The following is a 23,612-nucleotide window of genomic DNA, read 5'->3' as shown; positions in this document are numbered from 1 at the left end:
AGAGTTTTAAGAGAAAAGAAATTCTTATGGGAAAGTTCCAGCCTCCGGTTGTCTCATTCCGCCTTGGGCTCAATCCTTGGCTTTTGGATGATCCTTCTCGACTCAAGTAAGCCAGTTATAGTGGAAGAGGACGCCTACAACCACCAGCTCCAAAGATTAGATTTACGATTTTTAGGAACCGACTCTAGCCAAGAATCTATGCTAGATCAACGCTTCTCAATGGCGAATCCACGCCATTTTGTCTCTTTGCTCGCCAACCTCGACGCATAAGTTAACGAACCGACTATGCGATCCTTTCAAAACATACAAAGCGGTCGCCTTTGCATATGCTGAAAAGCTTACTTCTTAAGGGCCATGGACGGAAGCGCGCCACCAGAAAAGTGAGAAACGATGAATACTTAGCGAGAAGGCTAAGTACGGATTCTAGGCCTCAAGAACCCTTTTGGGAAAATATTGACAACTTTTGGCTAGAAGGGTTTTTTAGTGGCTCATGATAATGGAGGGAAAGAAAATAATAAAAATATGGAAAAAGAATTTTTATTGAAAAGAAATATGAAAGAACAAAAGACTTTTGGGGGAGAGTGTTTACAGAAAAAGATCCTCAAATAGAGTCACTTCACCCCCTATTTATAGTGCTAGGGAGATAGTCTAATTGAACTTAAATTCTAAAAAGATAAATACATTTAATTAAAGATAAACAAAGATAATTAAAATAATATCCTAAATTTGAATAATCCTAATAATTATCTTAATATTAATTATCCTAATAGAATAAAAGAAAATAGAGTCTTCCAAAATAAAATCTCTTCTATTTGCTTTTAAGTCCTTGTGCCTTCCATGTTCGCACTTTTGGCACCATATTTGTCCCACATTGCATATTGGCCCATTTAATCTCCAAATTGATGCTTTTTCCCTTGAATTTACTTTTCGCCTCCAATTTAGTCCCTAAAAGATAAAAAGACATAAATAGCTCAAATTAGTAGGCTCAAGCTCAAAATAAACACATGATTAATATATAAAAATACGTCATTTTAGAGTATTATCAAATTCCCCTACTTAGCCCATGCTTGCCCTCAAGTATGGTTCCTATCGATCGTGAAAGCTAGATTTCGCCATAAAAGAAATACCACTCCAAAGTTTCATAAAAATTAGTTAAAAACGATATGAAAAATAAAGAGACCTATAAGCTTGCTTTAAGTAAAGCAGAAAAAGTATTCCAATTATTTCACACAAAATTAAGATCGACTTGAGTTATGCCATTTAGGTAAATTACCAAACCTACTAAGACACCTTAATTATTTCCTCCTTTAGTCCCCAAGTGCAACTTTATTAGTACATCTTTCTTTTCTTCTCTTTTTTTCCTTTTTGATTTTTGATTTTTTTAAATTTATTATTATTTATTTACTTAGGAATATATTAAACCTTTTGACGCTAAGAGAGATGACAACCCAAACACACCACCCGGTTACTCATTAACATACTCCTAAAATTATTTATTTCCGGTTAGCGGAGTTTTACCCAACACGTCACACAACCTTTTGACGCAAGTAGAATGACAACCCAAGCACCCTACCCGGTTACTCATCATCACGATTTGAGCCATACTCATAACCTCGGCTAGCGGAGTTTTACTTGTCACGTCACACAACCTTTTGACGCCAAGTAGAATGACAACCCAAGCACCCTACCCGGTTACTCATCACCACCACGATCTAAGTCAGACTCATAACCATGGAAAACATTTATTAAAAATTAAACGATATTTAAAATTCTTGAGAACTCAGAAAGAAAAAAATTTAAGTGTCAAAAATAAGTTTCAATAATCACCTAATAGCCATGAATATTAATTAAGCATGCAATCATTTTAAGTTTTCACATTATATTAAACTTGATCAATTTTACGAAAAGCAAGATAGAATTAACCCTATTAATCACAATTATTTTTAGCCTAATAAAAATAAAATAGTGGAGATGGAATCAATTATGGGAAAAATCATAACTTCCTTAGAAGGTAAGAATCATGCATGAAAGTCAAACAATATGACAAATGAAAATAGCAGATAATAACAAGAATAACGAAGAATGCCTCCCCACTTAAAACACATAGTCCTCGATGTGAAAGTAAAAGGAAAACAAATAAGTGGAGAAAAAAAGTTTAGAAAAACTCCCCATGTAGTTACTGGTCGGTTGGCGCTACAGTAGAGAAGAAGATGGCGAAGCGGCAAGAGGTGGAGACGGGGTGAGTGATGTGTGCAATGTTGGTTTGGCTTGGGTTCTCACCATGGTGGCTAAGAAATCGTGGTGGGTGGTGGAGGAGAGAGGAGTCGGCGGTTATGGAGAAATTTAGGGGAAAAATGTAAGGTTTGGGGTTTTATTTGCTGAAAATGGGTGTTTGGCTGCAGGTTTGGGGATTCTAAGGCTAAAATAAGACTGTTTGGTGTAGAGATATAGCATTCAGGCTAGAATAGAACTGTTTGGCGGCAGGATATGGCATTTTGGGTTGGAATAGAACTATTTGGTACCATGGATAGGGTTGTTTTGGTGCGTATTTTCGCTCTATTTCACCTAGATGGAAGAAGAGAAATTTATTAATATTTAAATAAAATAAAATAAAATAATAAATAATAAATAATAAAAGAAAATAAAGGAAAATAATAAATAAAAATAAAATAAAGATTGGGTTGCCTCCCAACAAGCGATTGTTTAACGTCGCTAGCTTGACGCCTCAACTAGTATTGAAAATGTTCCAATTGAATTCTTTTGTTCTTATGAGCTTGGAAATTCTCATTTTTAACACGTCCACCATATTTGGGTTTAATTGTCCTTGCGCCTCTTTCTTTGGTTCCAGTATTTTCCTCCAAGGGCTGATCCCTTTAAGTTGGCAATGGTCTCATCATTCTCCAAAAATGTGTATTTGAGATGTTCAGGAAGTGGATTTAATTTCAGACCTGGTGCCTGCACAACAGGAGGTAGAAGTTTAGTATTCATGAGAGCCAATAATTTATTAACTGATTCAAAATCATCAAACATCATTTTTGGTTTATCTCCATAAGATGACTCAAAAGTTTTTCTCTTGATGAGTCAATTATGTCGACAGTTTACGCCCAAGACTTCACTTGGGTGACTAATAGTGCCATAAACGTTAAACTTCACAATCTCCCGTCAAACTCCATTGTGAGGGTTCCGCTTCAGACATCAATCTTAGTATTCGCAGATTAAGGAAAGGTCGCCCAACAAGATGTCTCGAAGACCGAGTGTTATCCTCCTCCATTTTATCACATAAAATCTGCAGGGAAGATAAGCCCATTGACTTTGACTAATCGTCCTCGAGGACCCCTTCTGGATGCACAATAGACACTGCTCGCCAACCGAATGGTAACACTGTCTTTGTCAAAAACCCGCATTAAGTGATTCATAAATAGAATAAGGCATTACATTTATGGAGGCCCCTAGATCACACATAGCCTTCTTAATTCCCAAATGGCCAATTTTGCATGGAATAGCAAACATACCCCTATCTTTGCATTTAACCGGCATTTTCCGCTGTAGAACTGCAGAAACATTCTTACCAACACTTACCTTTTCATTACCTGTTAGTTTTCGTTTGTTGGTGCAAAGTTCTTTGAGGAACTTGGCATACCGCGGAATCTGTCTAATGGCATCTAACAGTGGTAAGTTGATCTCAACATTCCTGAATGTTTCGAGGATCTCCTTGTCTTCCTTACTTTTTCGACATTGATTTAATCGTCCTGGGAATGGAGGTTGGATTTTTGGCAGTGGGGGTTTCGCTCGGATCTGTTCGTCGTTTCCTGGAGTTTTCTGGGCGATTTCTTGACCAAGATTCTTGCCAGGAACTGGTTCCAGGATCTTTCCGCTTCGTAACGTTACTGCATTCCCATTCTGCCTCGGGTTTGGTTTTGTTTGTGATGGCAGTTTCCTTTGAGAGTTTAATTTCTCAATTGATGTGGTCGACTCCCTTATGGATGCTTCAGTTTTCTGCTGAAAACCCTTCATTTCTCTTTGGAAATTGAGAGTTTGCTGTTGAAAATCAAGGACATTAGTTGCTAATTTATTGACTAAAGTTTCTAAAGAATTACCTGAATCTTGCGACTGTTGTGGGGCTCGATTTTGGTATGGCTGGTTATATCGTGGATTAGCCCCATAACTAAAATTAGGGTGGTCCCTCCATCCTGGGTTGTAGGTATTGGCGTAAGGGTCGTATCGTCTTTGTGGTGGCCCAGGAAAATTTCCCACAGCATCTAAATGGGCCATAGAATCGTCACACGACTAGAGCACGATCGATCGTATGTTCGTGTGTAGCACATATTCCACATACTGGCTGGTTTCGATTTTTCTGTAACAAGAGAATTCACAATATTAGTAAGTCTATCAAGTCTATCTTCAATTGTAGAATTACTTAGCTGGTGAACCCTTCTAGGGGGTTCAGGATTAGCTCGAAATTGCTGGGAATTTGCAGCCATTGTGGAGATTAAGTCTCTTGCTTATTGTGGAGTCATGTTGACTAACGCTCCTCCACTCGCAGCATCTACCATGTTCATCTCCATGGGTTTCAAGCCTTCATAAAAGTACTGGAGCAAAGACTGTTCCGTTATACCGTGTTGTGGGCAACTTGCACACAACTTCTTAAATCGCTCCCAATAGTCGTATAGAGTCTCTGCGTCTTTTTGCCTTATGCCCACGATTTCTCTTCTTAACTCAGCCGCTCGTGATGCAGGAAAAAACCTGTTAAGGAATAAACGAGATAGATCAGCCCAAGTTGTAATGGATCCAGGAGGTAAATAAAATAACCATTCCTGGTGAATCGCTAGGGAAAAGGAAAGCGCGCAATTTAATTTGATCCTCAGTTACCCCCTGAGGTTTCATACTCAAACAAACCATATGGAATTCTTTTAAATGCTTGTGGGGGTTTTCATTTTGTAACCCACGGAAAGTTGGCAGTAGCTGAATTAAGCCTAACTTTAATTCAAAATCAGTATCCATAGTAGGATACGCGATGCATAGTGGCGGTTGTTCTGTCGGCGCTTGCCGATTCGTCAATTGTCTGAGCCATAAGTTGAGGTGTTAAATTAGGGTTTTCGTCAACCCTAGTGTTCAGCACTTCTTCAGGGGAATCGACTTCTTCTTCTTTACTTTCTAACGTTTGAGTAGGGTTTTCGTTAACCTTAGATTCTACTTCGTCGTCGATTCTAATTTCTGGCGGTGGATTGCTTTGAGTTCCAACCACCACTGACTGCTTTTTCCTTAGTTTTATTTCCTTTCGATTAGCTTTCGCAGTCTTTTCGATTTCTGAGTCAAACACAAGAGTACCTGGAGCAGATCTGGTCATAGAAAACAAAGAAAAACAAGATTAGTATGTTGCCGATCCCCGGCAACGGCGCCAAAATTTGATGCGGTCGTTGAGAGCACCAAAAATATCCTATTCCCTGTAAAATAATGAAAAAGAAATAGTAAAGGGGAAGTAGGGTCAAATCCTCAGGGACCGGATTATACGAATGCTTGTCTCTCGAAATCCTAGGCAGAATCGTGCCCAAGAAAACCTGCGTTCCTGAAAAAAAAATAAAAAACAGAATTTAAGAATTGATTTTGGAAGTGAAAATAAAATAAAAGCAGAATTTAAAGTTTATGAAATTATGATTACGAAAATAATAAAATAATAAAGAGAGTTTTAAGAGAAAAGAAATTCTTATGGGAAAGTTCCACCTCGGTTGTCTCATTCCACCTTGGGCTCAATCCTTGGCTTTTGGATGATCCTTCTCGACTCAAGTAAGCCGATTATAGTGGAAGAGGACGCCTACAACCACCAGCTCCAAAGATTAGATTTACGATTTTTAGGAACCCGACTCTAGCCAAGAATCTATGCTAGATCAACGCTTCTCAATGGCGAATCCCACGCCATTTTGTCTCTTTGGCTCGCCAACCTCCGACGCATGATAAGTTAACGAACCGACTATGCAGTCCTTCCAAAACATACAAAGCGGTCGCCTTTGCATATGCTGAAAAGCTTACTTAAGGGCCATGGACCAAGCGTCACCAGAAAAGTGAGAACGATGAATACTTAGCGAGAAGGCTAAGTACGGATTCTAGGCCTCAAGAACCCTTTTGGAAAAATATTGACAACTTTTGGCTAGAAGGGTTTTTTAGTGGCTCATGATAATGGAGGGAAAGAAAATAAATAAAAATATGGAAAACGAATTTTTATTGAAAAGAAATATGAAAGAACAAAAGACTTTTGGGGGAGAGTGTTTACAGAAAAAGATCCTCAAATAGAGTCACTTCACCCCCTATTTATAGTGCTAGGGAGATAGTCTAATTGAACTTAAATTCTAAAAAGATAAATACATTTAATTAAAGATAAACAAAGATAATTAAAATAATATCCTAAATTTGAATAATCTTAATAATTATCTTAATATTAATTATCCTAATAGAATAAAAGAAAATAGAGTCTTCCAAAATAAAATCTCTTCATTTGCTTTTAAGTCCTTGTGCCTTCCATGTTCGCACTTTTGGCACCATATTTGTCCCACGTTGCATATTGGCCCATTTAATCTCCAAATTGACGCTTTTTCCCTTGAATTTACTTTTCGCCTCCAATTTAGTCCCTAAAAGATAAAAAGACATAAATAGCTCAAATTAGTAGGCTCAAGCTCAAAATAAACACATGATTAATATATAAAAACACGTCATTTTAGAGTATTATCAGCAAACATAATCGATTATTGACAGGGTCTGAATCCATGAAACATATCTATCACTAAGATGAAAACGCACATTTTTAATTTTTTTAAACAAAACTTCAACATAATTAGAAGAATTTCTAAATAGCCTACTATTCCTTTCACACCAAATAAGGTACACAATTGCATTCCATACCAGCTTGAGCAGACAGACAAGTAATGATTTACCTTTCAAACAAGAAGTTATCCAGTTAAATTCTTGAAACCACATACCAATAGACCTCTTGATACAACACAAACCTAGAACAAGTTATCACAAGCCTCGAGAATAGAAACACTAAAAAAAAAAAGTGATTTCAAAACTCAAAAGCATCAAAGTACAACAAACAACAATCAAAAAACCATATCATGACTAAACAATCTATCGCAAGTGAGAAGTCTGTTTAAGATTGCCATCCAAGCAATAGAGTGTTTAGGCACCAACCCAGTATCTGCTTTTTATATTGTATAACATAAAAACTCAATGTATAATTTTTAATTAAAGATATTCATGATTTGGACGAAGCCAATTCAATGTCGGATTTTTAAAAAGTTGCAATCCCAACCCTCCTAGGCCCATACAAAAGTAGTTGCCTATGTCTTTCAAAGAAATCTGATTCTTTTCTTGACTTATTTCACCATATCAACCTTCACCAAATTGAGATTAACAAATCTCTAGATTGAATTTTAAAATGTTATGGTTGTCTTCAATTTAAGTTAGAAATTAAAAAAAAACACACACACACACATAACATCCATTACAACATATCTTATATTGTTTGCTTATTCAAAATGAAATGTAAGTTTAAAGGAAAATATGAAATTAAAGAGAAAAAAATTTGTCAAAGATCATATCTTTGGGTATTTGTAAAAGAATTATATGAATAGTGAGTAATTTTTAAAATAAATTTAGTTAATTTACTAAAGCTTTTCCTTTTTCTTTCATGAGGGATGTTTTATAATTTTATAATTGAGTTAGTGAAAGATTTTAACAAGACTATTAGTTCATATATTATGTAAGAGTTGTATTTTTAATTTTGTATTTTTTTAATTTTGAATTTTCAGTCTAATCAAATAATAGCAGTCAAATTCATTAATTTAAGTTTTATTATTTTTAAAATTTAATGCGGAAAACATATTATTATATGTGTAATGACATATCAACTTGTTATTTTCAATTAATACTCACAACAATGCCAATTAATAGATTTAACTATTAATTTTGAGTGAAGATTTTAATTTTAAATTTCAAAAATATAAGAACTAAAATAATTTATTTGAAAAACATGCAATAAATCCACTACTTACCCATAAGACATGACTAATAGTAGAATTTAACCAAACAAGATTAAGTACTATTGTTTTGGGTCAAAATTAAATTTTCAAAATTATAAAAGTACAAAAACTAAAGGTGACGACTAAAATTGATCAAATTAGTGTATAAAAGATTAAATTCACAACTTACACATAATATAATGATGAATAGTTGAATTTAACTTTTTGACAATAACATATATTTAAAAAATGGGATAAAATAACATTTAGTCCATAAGCTTTTCAACTTTTCTCACTTTGGTCCTTGAACTTTTTTTTGGTTGTTATAAGTATTAGGACGTGGTAGTTTTTTTTCCCAATTTAATCCCTAAACCTAGATTCTGTTAATGTGTGATAGTGTGTCACTTGATATTGTATCACATCATCACTTGAAATTTTAAAAAATATTTTTTATAAGTATAATATTTTAATGGATTAACATATAAATTGGCCCCTAAACTTTGCAATTTTTTTAAAATTGGCCCCTAGCTTTTTTTGGATCACATTGGTCTCTAAGGTTGGCATCTGTTAGACAAATCGGTCCCTATGGCTAACACTGTTAGGTTTTTGAAGGCTTAATATATAGATTGGCTCTTGAACTTGGTAACTTTTCTCACATTGGCCCCTAAACTATTTTGTATCATATTGACCCCTAAACTAGATTGGTCCCTATACTAACACAATTTGTTTTTGAAGAATTTGCTAAAAATAAAATAAAAACCTTAAAATTTTTAAAAATCAGAAAATTTTAAAATTTTTAAGAGATATTATAAATTATAAAAATTCAAAAATTTTAATATATAAAAAATTAAGTTAAAATTTAACATTTAAAAGCTTACTCTTTAAATATTCAACTTTTAAAAATAAAAATAATATATTTTTAAATCTAAAATATATAACAAATAAAATTAAATAATATAAAAATCATTTTAGAAAGTTACAAACAATGAAAAAGAGAAAAGAATAATGAAATATTGACGAGGCGCTGACCAAAGTTAATTGGACTTGACTAGCATGGACCAATACTAATAGGAGTTGACCACAGCCAGTCAATTTTTGTTTCTTGAATCTTTAAATTTTTTAATTTATATTTTACAATTTCTTGTAATTTACTAAAAATTTAATCAAATTTATTTATTTCTGGATTTTTAAACATATTTAATTTTTGGAATTTTTGAATTTTTAACTATATTTGTTATTATATTTTCACTTTATATATATAATTTTTTTGAATTTTTATAATTTATATATTTATATTTTTAACAAATTTTAAATTTCTTTTAAAATTTTAAGGTTTTTTTAAATTTTTTAAGAATGGTTAAAGATGAATTTACATGTTATTTCATTATTTCATTATTTCTCCATGTGATAGTCCCGTACTTGTTCACATCAACAAATTCTTAAAAAACGATGTTAATTTAGGGACTAGTCTATGTAATGATATCAACCTTAAAAACTAATATAATCTAAAAAAATTTAATGTGAGAAAAATTATTAAATTCATAAATTAATTTATATATTAAATATATTTTAATATTTTAATAAAATATTTTTAACTTTTAAATAATAATGTAGCACAATCTTCAACACAATGTAATGATCTCATCTTCTTAATGGATTCCAATTTCTAAGGTGAAATTAAGAAAAGTAATATGACTAATGTGGAGAAATAATAGGAGGGAAAAGACCCGGGTTCTAATCCGATAGATATTGGAGCAGGACCCGTTTTGATTTCGGATTAAGAGCAAAGTTCGCTTCTCTTATTTTTGTAGTCATCAATCACATCGCAATTTACCTCTGTTTTTCTTTCATATACCCATCCAAACCCTTAATTCAGGATGAATGTGAGTTATTCCTTGAATTATCTTCAAAAACCCTTTTTTATTATCTTTAATGTAACACTTTTCATTCAATAAAACATTTACTTTACCCCCTTTTTTCCATTTGTTTCTTGTGCAGTTCATGGCTTTAAAACAACCTGAAAATAGCTTACTCGGTTCTGAATCTGACTCCCAGAGGACTCTGTATGTTCTTTCGACTGATTTAATTGAACTAGGGTTTTCTTTGGTAATTGGGCATTTGAAAATCCCCCCCCCCTTTTTTTACTTAAATTGTGTAGGTACCCATATGTGACTGGAACATCAGTTGTGGCTTTAAAGTACAAAGATGGGATTTTAATGGCTGCTGATATGGGAGGTCATGTTCATTCACTTTCATTGGCCTTTTATCTTTTTTTCTGAATTGTTCAGTTTCTTTTATGTGTTTGAATCATTGATGTTATAGGGAAGTAGATTATGCTCTTTGAATATGGTATGCAGGTGAATGACTATAGAGTTTAGGCAATTAGCTTTAGGAAGCATTGATCTGAAGCCTTTTTCTTATGTTTTTTGTGGGTTAAAGTACCGAAGAGTCCCCTGTACGATTGCATGTTGTACCCTATTAAAATTTCATCCATCTCTACTTGTAAAAACTGGTCCTTGCACACCAGCACGAGATGCACATGGTATGCCATGTATCACAGTTTTTAGCATTACAAATAGATATTTTTAACAAGAAGGACCAATTTGCTCTTTGAGCAAATGACAAGGACTAATTTGCCCAATTTTTTTAGCAAAGGGGGCAAAATGTAATTTGACTCTTAGTACAAGAGCCTCCATGGTACTTTTACCGTTTTTGTCTGTGTTTATGGATTTGTGATATGCATGTGGATTATTTTATGTTCCTTAATATTCTTCAACCCTTTAATGCTGTATATAATGTTGTTGACAGGATAGATGGTTCGGTTAGCTGATTCTGAGTGTTGGTAAGTAGCTTAAGAATTGTCAGTTAAGGTAATGCCTTGACTGAGGTGAAAGGATGTTGTTGAATGAGTGTTGGGGGTGTCTGACACAATATATTCAATTTTTCTGTTCTACATTTCATTGTTGTTGGAGGGTCCTTGGAGATCATATTCCCAATCCCCATACCTATGGCCAAATGTGTCGGAAACTGGCATTAGCCACAAGTGCTTAAAGAAAATGAAGAGTTGTAGCAACTTAGGTTGAAGCAGTTTCGCATAGATGCTAGATTATCCTAGAGAGAAACGGCACGGAGTTGGAATGAACCTTCATGCTCTTTCGCATTAAAATTCAAGTCTTTACTCTTCTTTTATTAGATGAAATACTTAAAACCTGTGATGTCCAGTATGTACTTCTAATGAAAAATATTCTGCCTATATCATTTGGCCCATGTATGCTTTGCTGATTTTCGTTTTTGGTTTTGGTCACCTCCTTCGGTTGATCTATAAGTATGCTGTTTCAAGTACTAGTATATGTTTGTTTGATCATAGCAATTTCACTATCTAACAAATACACCTGTTTAATGCCTTGATTCTGTTGAATAATAGGTTCATACGGGTCCACCCTGCGGTACAAGAGTGTGGAGCGAATGAAGCCTATTGGCAAGCACTCTCTACTAGGTGCAAGTGGGGAAATCAGTGATTTCCAAGAGATTTTGCATTATCTCGATGAGCTTATGTAAGTATCGATTAAGAAATGATACACTTGTATTTTGGTTATTCTTTCATGAGCTTTAGTATTACTTTTTTCTCCACAATTCTCATTTGGGTTTTGATGGTAGTTGACGTTTTAGTTATTTGAATTCTGACATAAAGTCGATTAATGTAGCTTGTATGACAATATGTGGGACGATGGCAACTCGTTGGGGCCTAAAGAGGTGCACAATTACTTGACTCGAGTTATGTATAACAGGCGTAACAAGTTCAATCCACTATGGAACTCCCTTGTACTTGGTGGAGTTAAAAACGGAAACAAGTATCTTGGAACGGTATGCTTGAAGTTGTATCTTTCTCCGAAGTGAGCTAGTTGCAGTTTCAGGTTTTTAACTTACCATTTTATAACTACACTCTTCAGGTCAGTATGATTGGTGTAAACTTTGAGGACAATCATGTTGCTACCGGATTTGGTAATCACCTTGCACGGCCAATTCTCCGTCAAGAGTGGCACGAGAACTTGAGCTTTGAAGATGGTGTTAAATTACTGGAGAAATGCGTGCATGTTCTCCTTTATCGTGATAGATCAGCCGTTAACAAACTTCAGGTTCATATTTTCCTTTACACATGCCGACTCCATCTTTTGGATAAAAGCTCCTAACCCATGCTACTATGTTGTTTCGAGTTTTTAATTCTCTGATTACGCATCTCCGACACATTTATAAATGATATGGAGATCCTAATATTGAAGAACAATTGGTAAAAGTACTATAGGGGCACTTGTACTAAGAGTCGATTTGTATTTTTCCTCTTTTACTCAAAAAATGGGCAAATTAGTCTTTATACATTAGATCAAATAACAAATTTAAATTTTCATCCATTGGCTAACCGAATAAGTAGATAGTGACACATAGCGTGCTAGTATTCCTTAGGCTGACGTACAAAGGCTAGTTTTTAACATTAAAATTGAATGGAATTGTTGATAAAGGGACCAGTTTGCTCTTTGATAGGATTTAATTTGTCAATTTTTTTTAGTAGAGGGGACAAAATGCAATTCAACTCTCTCTACAGGGGCCTCCATGGTAATGGTAACTGTAAGAAACATCGTCCTTTATTCAAAACTTCTATAGCATATTAAAAAGAACATGAAACAACCAAATTAGGAGGCTAAAATAGAAAAAGTTGATGCATCATTATGTTAATCGAGACTTTTTTCCTTGTGAGCTTTGATGCAATTTTATGGTTCTTTACAGCAGTTGTGAAAGTAGATGATCTTTCCTTTATTTCAGCTCGGGTTTTTAATTTTTTTTATTCATGTTTGATATACATTTCAATATGATTACGGGATATGAATATTCAAAGGAAAAACGTTTTAAAAAATTGAATATATTTGTGTCAAAGATGTAGTTGTATCTAGAGGTAATTATGGACTAGGCCGGGATTGATTTGGGTTAGTGCAAAAAATTAGGTTTAAGGTTTGGCCCAAAAAATGAGCATAAAATTTTATTCAAACTCAGCGTAGATAAAAAAAAAAAAAAACTAAACCCAAGCTTATTTCATCTCATTCATATAAATTTTTAATTATTTTATATAAAATAAATTTAAAAAATATGATAAATCAAATAAACTAAAAATATTAGTATAAATATTTTTTAACAAATTAAAAATACATATAAAATAAATATTTATATTTAAATAACATTAATATAGCTTTTAAAATAGTAATAAAATTAATAATAAAATAAAAATTATATAATATGTAAATACAAACAACAAAATGGTAACAAAACAACATAATAATAGTAAACAACAGCAAACAGCTACAATGTTTTTACAAATCTGAGTCAAGTTGGCCAAAAATGTATTGCTTGAGATCCAACTTATTTTTAAACTAATCTTTAATTTTAAGTCTATATATTTACCCCAAATCTTTTTATTTTTAAATAAATTTTAAACTTAAACATATGATCCAACTCATAATTAAATCTACTTGTATCTATCATTATAGTAATGTTGTGGTGATTTATTCTTTTAACACTAGTTATCTATCAACTCATATGCAATCAAATATGATCTTTTGAGAAAAAGACTGCAAAGAGAAAATATTTTTAAAATTAGGACTAAATTTGATATAATTTATAAATAATGAAAATTAAAATTGTTAAGTGTCATTTAAAGTTCGACGTCATCCTTGACTTCCACCATTTTACTCTCTTCCTTTCTCTTCCACTCACTCTTCCACAGCATAATAAGATTTTGGGGCCGATGGATTGAATTTTTCAAGCCTTTAAAACAAGAAAATTAAACTCAAAACTTTTAATAGTATACTAGCACTTCACTTTTGGTCCTTCATGCTTTCTTCATTTATCAATTTAGTCCTTTTTATATTAAAGAAGATATTACTCAGCCTTCAAACAATGCATTGTCCGCTAAGTGTCAAATCATCTAAAATTTGTTAATAGAACCTTAAAAGTTAAAAACCTAAAACATATAATTATAAAATATAATTAAAAATTTAACAAATTTAAATATTTGACAAATTATGACTACTTAATTCGAAATGAGATTATATGAATGGTTTTTTTATTTCAATTTAAGGGTCGATTTACTAAAAATTATTATTAACTTAAAGGCAATTTTAACATTAAATTAAGTTGAAAATTTTCGATTAAATTTACTTTTCATCTACTAATAAAACATTTGATTTACAATTAAAACCAAAAAGTAGAAAATATATATTGGTAAGGCTCAGAGAGTTGCTATCTCTGCTCAAAGAAAAGCTTTTAGAAAGCTTTTCTCATACAAGAGGTGTCAGAAATTATAAAAGCACTCTTCATCTTTGCCTCCATCATTAATTACAATTTTTTTTACATAAAAAAATTAAATTTTTTATATATTTTACATGAATTTTTGTAATTTTTAAATCAAAGAATATGACAGAAAATATTAATATGGATCAGAGTTCTGGCTTGGAATCTCTAACGAATTAGAGACAAAAATCGCACAGTTTGTTCAGCTTCGATCATCTGGGGAAATAATCATCACTTCCATATTAACAAATAAGTTCCATAACAATTTTTTTAAAAAATATTATTTGGAAAAGATGAAGATGGATCAGAGTTCTGGCTTGGAATCTCTAACGAATTAGAGATCTAAAAAGTCGCACAGAATGTTCAGCTTCGATCATCTGGGGAAATTATCATCACATCCATCTCGATCTAAATTGAAATTTTTTTTGGAAAAATGTAGGGACATCTGAATGCATAAAAATTACAGGAAATAAAATCAAAATGCCAGAATCTCAGTCCCAAAAATTCGTTTCGGCAACGTACAGCGCTGAAGTCGCTATATAGATTAGAAGCGCAACAGTGACTCTAATTTATTGCCTTTTTCCCTCTCTATTTCCATTGAGTTTTCATGTCAAAATCTAAATCTCATGGTTCGAAAAAAAAAACGAAATCGAAATTGAAAATTTACATAAAAAAATAAAAGAACAGAAAGAAGAAATTTGTTGTGATAAAATGGCAAATTGCCGACGGAGAAAAGTGAGGCGAGCTTATTGACTGATGAGATATGAGGACGAGGAAGCGCGGGTTATAAATAGGGAAAAAGAAAGAAGAGGAGAAACCCTAATTTAGGGTTCAATGAGAGCCTAAATGACTTTATTGCCCATTGTGGATATATGTAACTACGAGAGTAGCCGCCTTACTAAACGCCCACCTAATACTTTAGACAAAAAAAAAAAAGGACGAGGAAGTTATAATGGGCCAAAATAATCGTAAACTTAGGGCTCCATTTAATTTTGGGTAAATATACATTTTTGGTACATGAACTTAGCTTCAGAATTCAAATTGGTACCTAAACTTGACTTTTTGGTCCAAATTAGTACTTAGTTGTTTGAATCAAAAACCCATGTTCAGGTACCTAATTAGACCGCAAAAAGTTTAGGTACTTAATTGGATAAAACAAACCTTAAGTACACTAATTTGAACCTTAAAATTAAGTTCAGGTATCAAAATATATATTTACCTTTGAGGTTTTTAGCTCAAAATTTATGATTTATTACAATTTCTATGTTTGACCTATAAAATAAATTTATCTTTTGTACTTTTAAATTATGATTTTGTATCTCAAATTAGGAAGTCAAAATTATGGTTTTTGCAATTAGGTCTTATTCTGGATTTCATTTCTTTGCTTTATGAAAATTAAGAAGATTGGTCAGTTTATTTTTAATTTGTTAAAATTTTGGTCTTCATACTTTTATAAAACTGACGAGTTAGTCCAATTGTTGGTAAATGCATGAACTTGAACTACTAATTTCTGCTAATTTCTTGTATATAAATTGTTAGTTTCCAAGGAGAAATTTTTATAGTGTTACCTAATTGGACTAATTTTTCATTTTTCATAAAGCGCAATAACAAAATTATGATAATTTAAAGTTTAGAACTTACTTCCTTTTTAAGTACAATAATCAAATTCCGACAAATTAAAGTTGATGAGCTAACTTTTCGATTTGGTTCAATGTGCAATGTGAAACATCAACTTTGGTTTGGTGCAATTATTCACATGAATATTTAATTGTGGTATAAATGGATACTTGAAACTTTAATTTTGTTACACTTGTACACCTTAAAAAACAAATACATCAATTTTATTTTTATTTTTTACATTTGATAAATATAATTATTTGTGCATGCAACATATAAACATAAAATGGTGTTACATCAACAATGGTGTCGATTTATAAAAATTAAATCAAATCAAACTTTCATGTATAAAATTGCGAACATCAAAGTTTATTTACAACATTGCACATTTTATCAAAGTTCATGTGTAATTTTGATATTCATCCCTAAAAATTTATATCTTTTATAATTCAAAATAGGTGAAAATATCGTACAAATTCTTGTATTGTCCTTCTGATTGCATTTCAATCCTTTTACTTAAAAATTAGTAAAATAATCCTTACGGTTTAGAAAAAGAGCAAGAAGAAGGTCATTTGTTAAATTTTTCGTTTGTTTGTTCCTTTAACCACTAACATTGAATTTTAAATTCTTTTTTTATTAAATGACTTGAAAATAAATATAACTAGAATTAAAATGATATTTTTAGTTGTTCCTCTCAATTATTTCCTAACTTCAAGGTTCAAACTTGATACGCGACTAATTTTTCTTTGATAAATATCCCAAATATTTTGTTTTCATTATCTTTCAACAAATCCACCAAAATCTGAAAAAGGAAAATAAAAAACACCGAAAGAGATTTAAAGCAAATAGAATTACACTTTGACTTCCAAAAATAATAAATATTTACAACTTCATTCCGCCCCTTTCTTCCCCCCTCCCCTCAACAAATTTGGCTTCACCTCTATTTCATATCATATGTGGTGCGAAAAGCTACTGAATTTAGAGATTTAAGGTACTAGGGAGTTGTCACGGGATGCTTGTATTATAAGTAGGCCAATTTCTCTCTCCCATCCTTTTATGCTTGAAGGTATTTGTAGAGGAAGACTAGCTAGGCATAGGTCCAAGCCATCAAGCACTTTACTATATAGTTGCAAAGGGTAAGGTAGTGAATTGCTAGCTAGGAGCATTATTGGCGGAGAAAATGGGTTGACGAGGGCTGGTTAGAGCTCTTCCCTCTACATCTTTTAGGGATTGCATGGGCTCACTTTATATGACGAGGTATTTAGTGAGGCCAAAATTAGGCTTTTGGCAAAGTTGAACTACATCAAATTTTATCTTCAGGTATAGGCGTCCGGTGGTTTGGTGAGTGGTGAAATAGCAAGGGTGTAACAATTTTTATTTTTCAAGTCATTTAATCTATAATAATTGACAGAATAAAAGAGGAAACTTGTGGGTGATGAAAGATAAATATGATAATTTGAATATATGATTTTTTAAAAAGAATAATTTAATTTGTTTAGAATATATGACATTAAGTGATAAGTAGCTACCTACCTACTTATCTTATTCAATACGCTTTTGTTTAGAATTTTATATTAAGTAACCAATTAAAAGATTATCAAACACATTTAAATTAATAAATGTTGAATTTATTTTCATTTTATTTTATTTTAATTTTGTAATTTCTACATAATTCAAATAAAATATATATTTGTTATTGCTAGCTCAAACAAAAATAAAATTATCGTTATCTTCTAAATGTCTCATAGTACTTGTCTAGTTGCTTAAGCTACATAAATAGGACATCCTTGTAATCTTTCCACACAACAAATTATATAATGCAAACATAATATTAAAAAAAAAATAAGACGTAAATATGATATGAACACTGTCGAAGCCATTTTTTTGAAAAACGGGGATCGACTTGGGTTTTGAAAAAGAAAACGAAAAAACAGGAGTCGCCACCAATCCTTTTTGTTAAGGTGTGATCGGGCCACCTCGTAAAATTGGTTGTTTTTAATAAATGGTTTGATTTATTTAAACAACGATTTTGGTCCACAAAATTCAGAAAGATGGGTTCGGGAGTCGATCGGTTACGCGCGAGGAAGGATTAGCACCCTCATAACGCCCAAAAATTGGTACCTAGTTGATTAATTAGTGTCTTAGTGTCGAAAATTGAAAACTTGAAAAACTTTGAAATACGATCCCTCTTTAAAAAAAATTCGAACGTTAAAGACCTTCTCGTCTCGAAGCAACAAAATGTCATATCCAGTGAGTTAGGACACGACATCTAGAACTTTTGAGAATGAGCTTGCCTTTTACTTAAAAATCCGTGTATTTTAACTTCTTTTCAAAAGGATATTCGGTTAGTTAGGGTGAACGAGAAAAATCGAACCCAGTAAGTTAGGGCACGTTTCCTCGAATTTCCAAACACCGAATATTGCCTTTACTTGCGAAAAATCTTATTTCGAGGTAACAAAATGTCATACCCGGTAAGTTAGGGCACCACATCTCGTATCTCCGAGAATAAGCATTTTTTCAAAACTCATATTGCGATTTTTAAAAGAATATTCCGTTATTTAGATCAAATAAGAAAAATCGAAACCCAGTAAGTTAGGGCACGATTTTCTCGAATTTCCAAATATGAAATATTGCCTTTATGGAAGAATTAATATTGGATTGGATAAAACCTAAATTCGTAATGAAACGAGATAATAAAGAATGCATAACAAATAAAAATTGATAGGCATAACAAAATAAACATAAACACATTGTGAATGATAACTATAAAAACAAAGATAAAATAAATGCATCAAACGAATAATAAGAAAGGGAAATAATAAATAAGCTAAATGTTTGAAAATAAAAAACTAGTCGTAAAATAATGAAGATTATGAGAGTCTATTTAATAAGGTAGTAATAGTGATGATAATGATAGGAAAAATATAACGATAGTAAAATACGATATTAGTACCTAAATATTAATATAGACATAATGCCTAAAGCATAATAATAGTGAAAATATGAATGAATAAAAATATAAATAACTCAAGAATGAGAAAATAAATAAGATGAAAAAATATAATAACAATACAATGATAGTAAGAAAGAAAATTTAGTAATAACAGTAATATGTCAAATAGTAAAAAATAATAGTAACAACAATAATACAAATAATAAATAATCTAAAGTTTGAAATTATTTAAAAGATATAAATAAAATAAATGATGAAATAATAATAATAAGAATAGTGATATATAAATAAAATAAGAGTGCTATATATATATATATATATATATATTAAATTGGTTAATATAAAAATAATAACATATAATTAAATACAAAAAAAGAAAATATAATAATAATAATAATAGTAATAATTCAATAGTAATAATAATAAAAAGGTATAATAATATATTAGATAGTAAAAAAAATAACAGTAATAAAAATGGTAATAGTGATATTAGTAATAATAATAATAATAGGAAATAATAGTACATTAATAATAATAATATATGTTAATAACAATAATAACATATAAAAATAGGAAATAATAATATGGTAAAGAAATAATAATTATAACAAAATAGTAATAATAGTATGTGAAATAATAATTGTAAAAATAATAGTAATAATTATATTGATAATAGATAACAATAATACTAATAATAATAGTAGTAAAAAATAAAATATAAAAATAATAATAATAATAGTAAAAAATGACAATAAAATAAGATAATAATAATGATAATAAAAAATAAAATAGTAATGATGGCAATAATAATAATACCATAATAAAAGAAAAGAAATAATAACATGTAAATAATAATAACAATAATAATAATAATAGTAAAAATAATAAAATTAACTAATTTTATATTAAAGTAACCAAATAACTAAAAAAGGGATTAAATTGAATTCAAAACAGAAAGTTTAGGGAAATCTAGAAATATATAAAAGAGAAATTGACTAAATTGCATACGCAAATACCCAGGAGGGACTAAAATGGGCAATAACCCCTCCCTTCAAAACGCGTAGCATAAGGGAGGACCAAAATGAAAACCAAAATAAATTATAGGGTAAAATTAGAAATAATAAAAAATTAAATTTCAAAACAATAAAAAAGCGGAAGGGCTAAAAGTGCAATTAGCCCTTTCGTTGAAAACACGCGGATCCTAAGCCTGGAGCGGGTCGGGTCGTGGGTTAAGGCTCAAAACGACGTCATTTTGGGCGTTTAGGGCCAGTCCCAAAATGACGTCGTTTTGATGGCCTATATAAATCAGATTTTTTTTTTAAAACTTCATTTTCTCTCTTCTCTCTTAAAAAAAAAAAACTCTCTCAAGTTCTCTCCTCCCCTCTGATCTCAGGCTAGGAATCCGGCCAAGGTCCGACCAGCTACCACCGTGGGCTCATTGGTCAGTGCTGTCCGCAAGCAATCACCTGTGTGTAAGGTGAATTCTAAAAGGTATATTTTTTATTTTTTTGTATTTTTTAATATATATATATGTGTATTTGGTAAGAAAATAGAGGAGTAATTCAAAAGAAAATGAAAAAAAAACAAAAAGACAAAAATAAATAAAACCTTTTAGTCGAAATCTTTGAACTTTATTTTGGTGTTTCTTGCTACGATTTTCTTGTTTAGATATATGTTTTCAAATGCTTTTTTTCATATTCATTCTAAAAAAAGTAAAAGCCCCCGTACAATGATTTTTGCTTGGCTTATACAGCCTTTTTACAAAATTAATTTATTATTGTTATCACTTCTGTCTTTATTTCTTGCAGGTGGATGAACGGTGCTGACATGGGCGGCGGAGTAGGTGGCTGATGTGACGTCGGCAGTGGTGCCAGGGCTAGGGGCTAGAGGCGGCTAGCAAGTGGGATTAGGGTTTAGTTGAGAAAAAGTTTAGGTTGTGGGCTAGGGTTTTTTTGTTTTAGGCTTGGTTTGTATTGGACATTAGGTTAAAATTGGGTTTGTTTTTGTTTGGGTTAGGGTCAACTTTAGGTTTTTGGGATAGTTGGGTTTTGGGTAAGTAGTTTGGGTTTTTTTGTAACGCCCCAATTTTCGGGAATTCTGTGAATGTTGGCATAGGTTTAATTATGTTAGTGGGCCTCTAGAAGGCCCAAGCTTAAGATAGAACCCGGTAATTTTAGTTAATTTTTGTTCCATAAGAAAAAGGGAGTGAAATTATGAAATAGGACCTATGTGGAAATGTTTGAAAATGCTATAGGTTAATTTGTAGTGGCCAAATAAATAGGAGTGCAAAATAGGAGGATTTGCATGTCAAATTCCCCACTTTTAATGTAGTGGCCAGCCAAGGTGATGGATAGTTGATAATGTATGCATTTTAGCATTTTAATAGTTAATGGATGATGGGCATTAGCATTTTAATAGTTAATGAATGACGGGCATTAACATTTTAATAGTTAATGGATGATGGGCATGATAAGCATTATGGGCATATTTTTATTGGAATTATGGCATGAGTATGGCACAAATATTAGTATATCATTTATGTGTCATAAAATGTTGAGTGATAAGAATAACAAAAGGAAGTAAAGGAAGGTTGTTGTTCATTATTTGTTCTTCATAGCTGAATTTGAGAGAGAGGGCAAATAGGGGAGGAAACCCTTGAATATTCGGTCACTAGGAGGAGGAAAAATTGAAGGTAAGTTCTTGGTACTTTGCTTCTATCTTGATGTTCATGAGTTCTTCTTGATTCTACCCTAACTCATGAAGCATATTTTAGTTTTTGGTTGTTGTTTCATGTTCTTTTGATGAAAAATGGAAGATAGGTGAAGTTGAGCCAAACAAATGAGCATGCATGTGCCTTAGATGCTAAAGGGAAAAATCGGCTAACATGTTGTGCTTTAAAATGATGAAATGGAGATTATACTTAAGTAAAATCATAGATATGTGATGATTGATTGGTGATATACATGTTTAAGTAACAAGCATGCAAGTTAGGTGTGCAAGAGTGATTTGGTAATAAATCTGCTTGGGATAGCAGCAGTAACGTGACTTTGGAAAATCACCATAAATTGTGAGAGATGAATTAGAAGCTGAATAAATTATGTAATTAAAGCTTAATGAGTCTAGTTTCAAATGAAATAAACTAGAACATATTTTGAATTCTGTACAATGAGAAATTTGATTTGTAATGAAGAGTGGTCAGATTAGTCAAACAGTGAAACATGGGAAACTTTGAGAAAAATCTGGTATTTATTGGCCAAACCAAAAATTCTGAAAATTTTATGGATAGAAGATATATGAGTCTATTTTCAGGGAAAATTAACGGCACTTGATTTGGAGTTTTGTAGCTCCAGTTATAAATGATTTAGTGACTGTTGCTTAGGAAGACAGCTTGCAGTGAAATTATGATTATGTGGTAAACATTGACAAAAATTTGTTAATGAGTTGCTTATTAATTTCTTATAAGCTCACTATGATCTGTAGGTGTGGTTGGCCGAATATTGTAAGGGGTTAATATGTAGTTTGTATTTGAATAGTTAGATTAACGTGTTAGTAATCCAATTGTAGGCGGTTCGTATGTGGATCTCATCAACATATCGTCGCAAACAGGTGTGTAACTAACACCCTCTTTCTTAGTCTAGATCGGCAAAAGCCGAAAAGCCAAAATGCCGAAAATCGGTATTTTGTAGATTTTGATGTGTGCGAATGCCTGTGAGGTAAATCGATTAATGTTTTTGGTAAGCTGCAATGTTTGGACTGCAAAGTGCATGATTTCTGTGCCCTCGATATTTTTGGGCTTAATGGGCCAAAATTGGAATGATGGGCCAATGGGCCCAATTCGGTAAGAACCCTCGGTAGTGATTCTGTTAGTACGTGAAAGGTAGGAATATGCATGAAAAACCCTAAAATAGATAAATTATTGAAATACCTTTAAAAGTGGAAAATTTACAGTTTTACCCCTAGGAGATAAATTACCGAAATACCCCTAGGGTTAAATTGACCTAAATGCATGTTTGACTGTTGTTATTTACTGCATGCCATGTTGTTATTATCTGATGCATGGGACTGGGATATTGACGGAGGAAGTACTGAAAGTGGCTTGTCCACGTACTGGAGGCTTTGCCTCAATTTACTGTTAACTGAGCAGCAAGGCTGCAACTGTGGAGTGTTGGGCTGGGTGGGTTGAGCTATTCCCCACATGGAGTGTTGGGCTGGTACGGGTGGAGTGTAGTGGTTGGTGGGTTGAGTAGTCTCCCAAATGGGCTTGCATATGTTTACTGATGTTGCATGTATTTTGAAATGGGCCTATGGGCCATACTGTTATCTGAATAAGGGGCTAAGGCCCAGTTTATTGTAATCTGAAAAGGGCTCTGGCCCAGTACCACTGTTACTTGAATGGGCTTAGGCCCAATAGGCTTGAGCTGACTTGGGCTTTGAATGGGTTTTCCTTACACACTGAGTTTCCCCAAACTCACCCCTTTTATTTTCATCCACGCAGGAAATCCCCAACCATAGTGGGCTTGGAGCTGTGAGGGAATTTGAGTGGCCACCCGCTCAAAGTTTGATTTTCTTTCGGTGAATGGACATCCTTTTATTTACATTTGAAGTTTTGGGTTTTAAATGTAATAAAGCCGCTTAATTATTTTTGATGGTTTTAATATGTATTACTAAGATAGGTATTACTTATTTTAACT

General features: G+C 32.2%; 1 protein-coding gene and 3 non-coding genes across 4 annotated transcripts; 1 reads left to right on the top strand and 3 right to left on the bottom strand.

Annotated features, from left to right (window-relative positions):
• The first annotated feature begins 9,767 nt into the window (after positions 1–9,767).
• On the top strand, positions 9,768–12,528 carry LOC108470518 (proteasome subunit beta type-4-like). Its single transcript, XM_017771863.2, has 6 exons — positions 9,768–9,895; positions 10,011–10,075; positions 10,171–10,247; positions 11,437–11,566; positions 11,717–11,876; positions 11,963–12,528. The coding sequence occupies exons 1-6, from the start codon at positions 9,890–9,892 to the stop codon at positions 12,200–12,202; spliced, it is 678 nt and encodes a 225-aa protein (XP_017627352.1). The 5' UTR covers positions 9,768–9,889; the 3' UTR covers positions 12,203–12,528.
• Positions 12,529–14,286: 1,758 nt separating this feature from the next.
• LOC128284592 (small nucleolar RNA snoR1) lies at positions 14,287–14,385 on the bottom strand. Its single transcript, XR_008275017.1, has one exon. It is a non-coding gene; the product is annotated as a small nucleolar RNA snoR1 (small nucleolar RNA).
• Positions 14,386–14,492: 107 nt separating this feature from the next.
• On the bottom strand, positions 14,493–14,592 carry LOC128284585 (small nucleolar RNA Z103). The gene has a single exon (XR_008275010.1). It is a non-coding gene; the product is annotated as a small nucleolar RNA Z103 (small nucleolar RNA).
• A 58-nt stretch (positions 14,593–14,650) lies between these two features.
• Positions 14,651–14,753, bottom strand: LOC128284586 (small nucleolar RNA Z103). Its single transcript, XR_008275011.1, has one exon. It is a non-coding gene; the product is annotated as a small nucleolar RNA Z103 (small nucleolar RNA).
• Between the last annotated feature and the right edge of the window lie 8,859 nt (positions 14,754–23,612).

This window comes from Gossypium arboreum, chromosome 11, assembly GCF_025698485.1.
Source record: "Gossypium arboreum isolate Shixiya-1 chromosome 11, ASM2569848v2, whole genome shotgun sequence".
In the NCBI taxonomy this organism is placed as follows: domain Eukaryota; kingdom Viridiplantae; phylum Streptophyta; class Magnoliopsida; order Malvales; family Malvaceae; genus Gossypium; species Gossypium arboreum.
The sequence above is the reverse complement of the archived record's forward strand: the minus strand, read 5'-3'. Positions and strand labels throughout refer to the sequence as shown.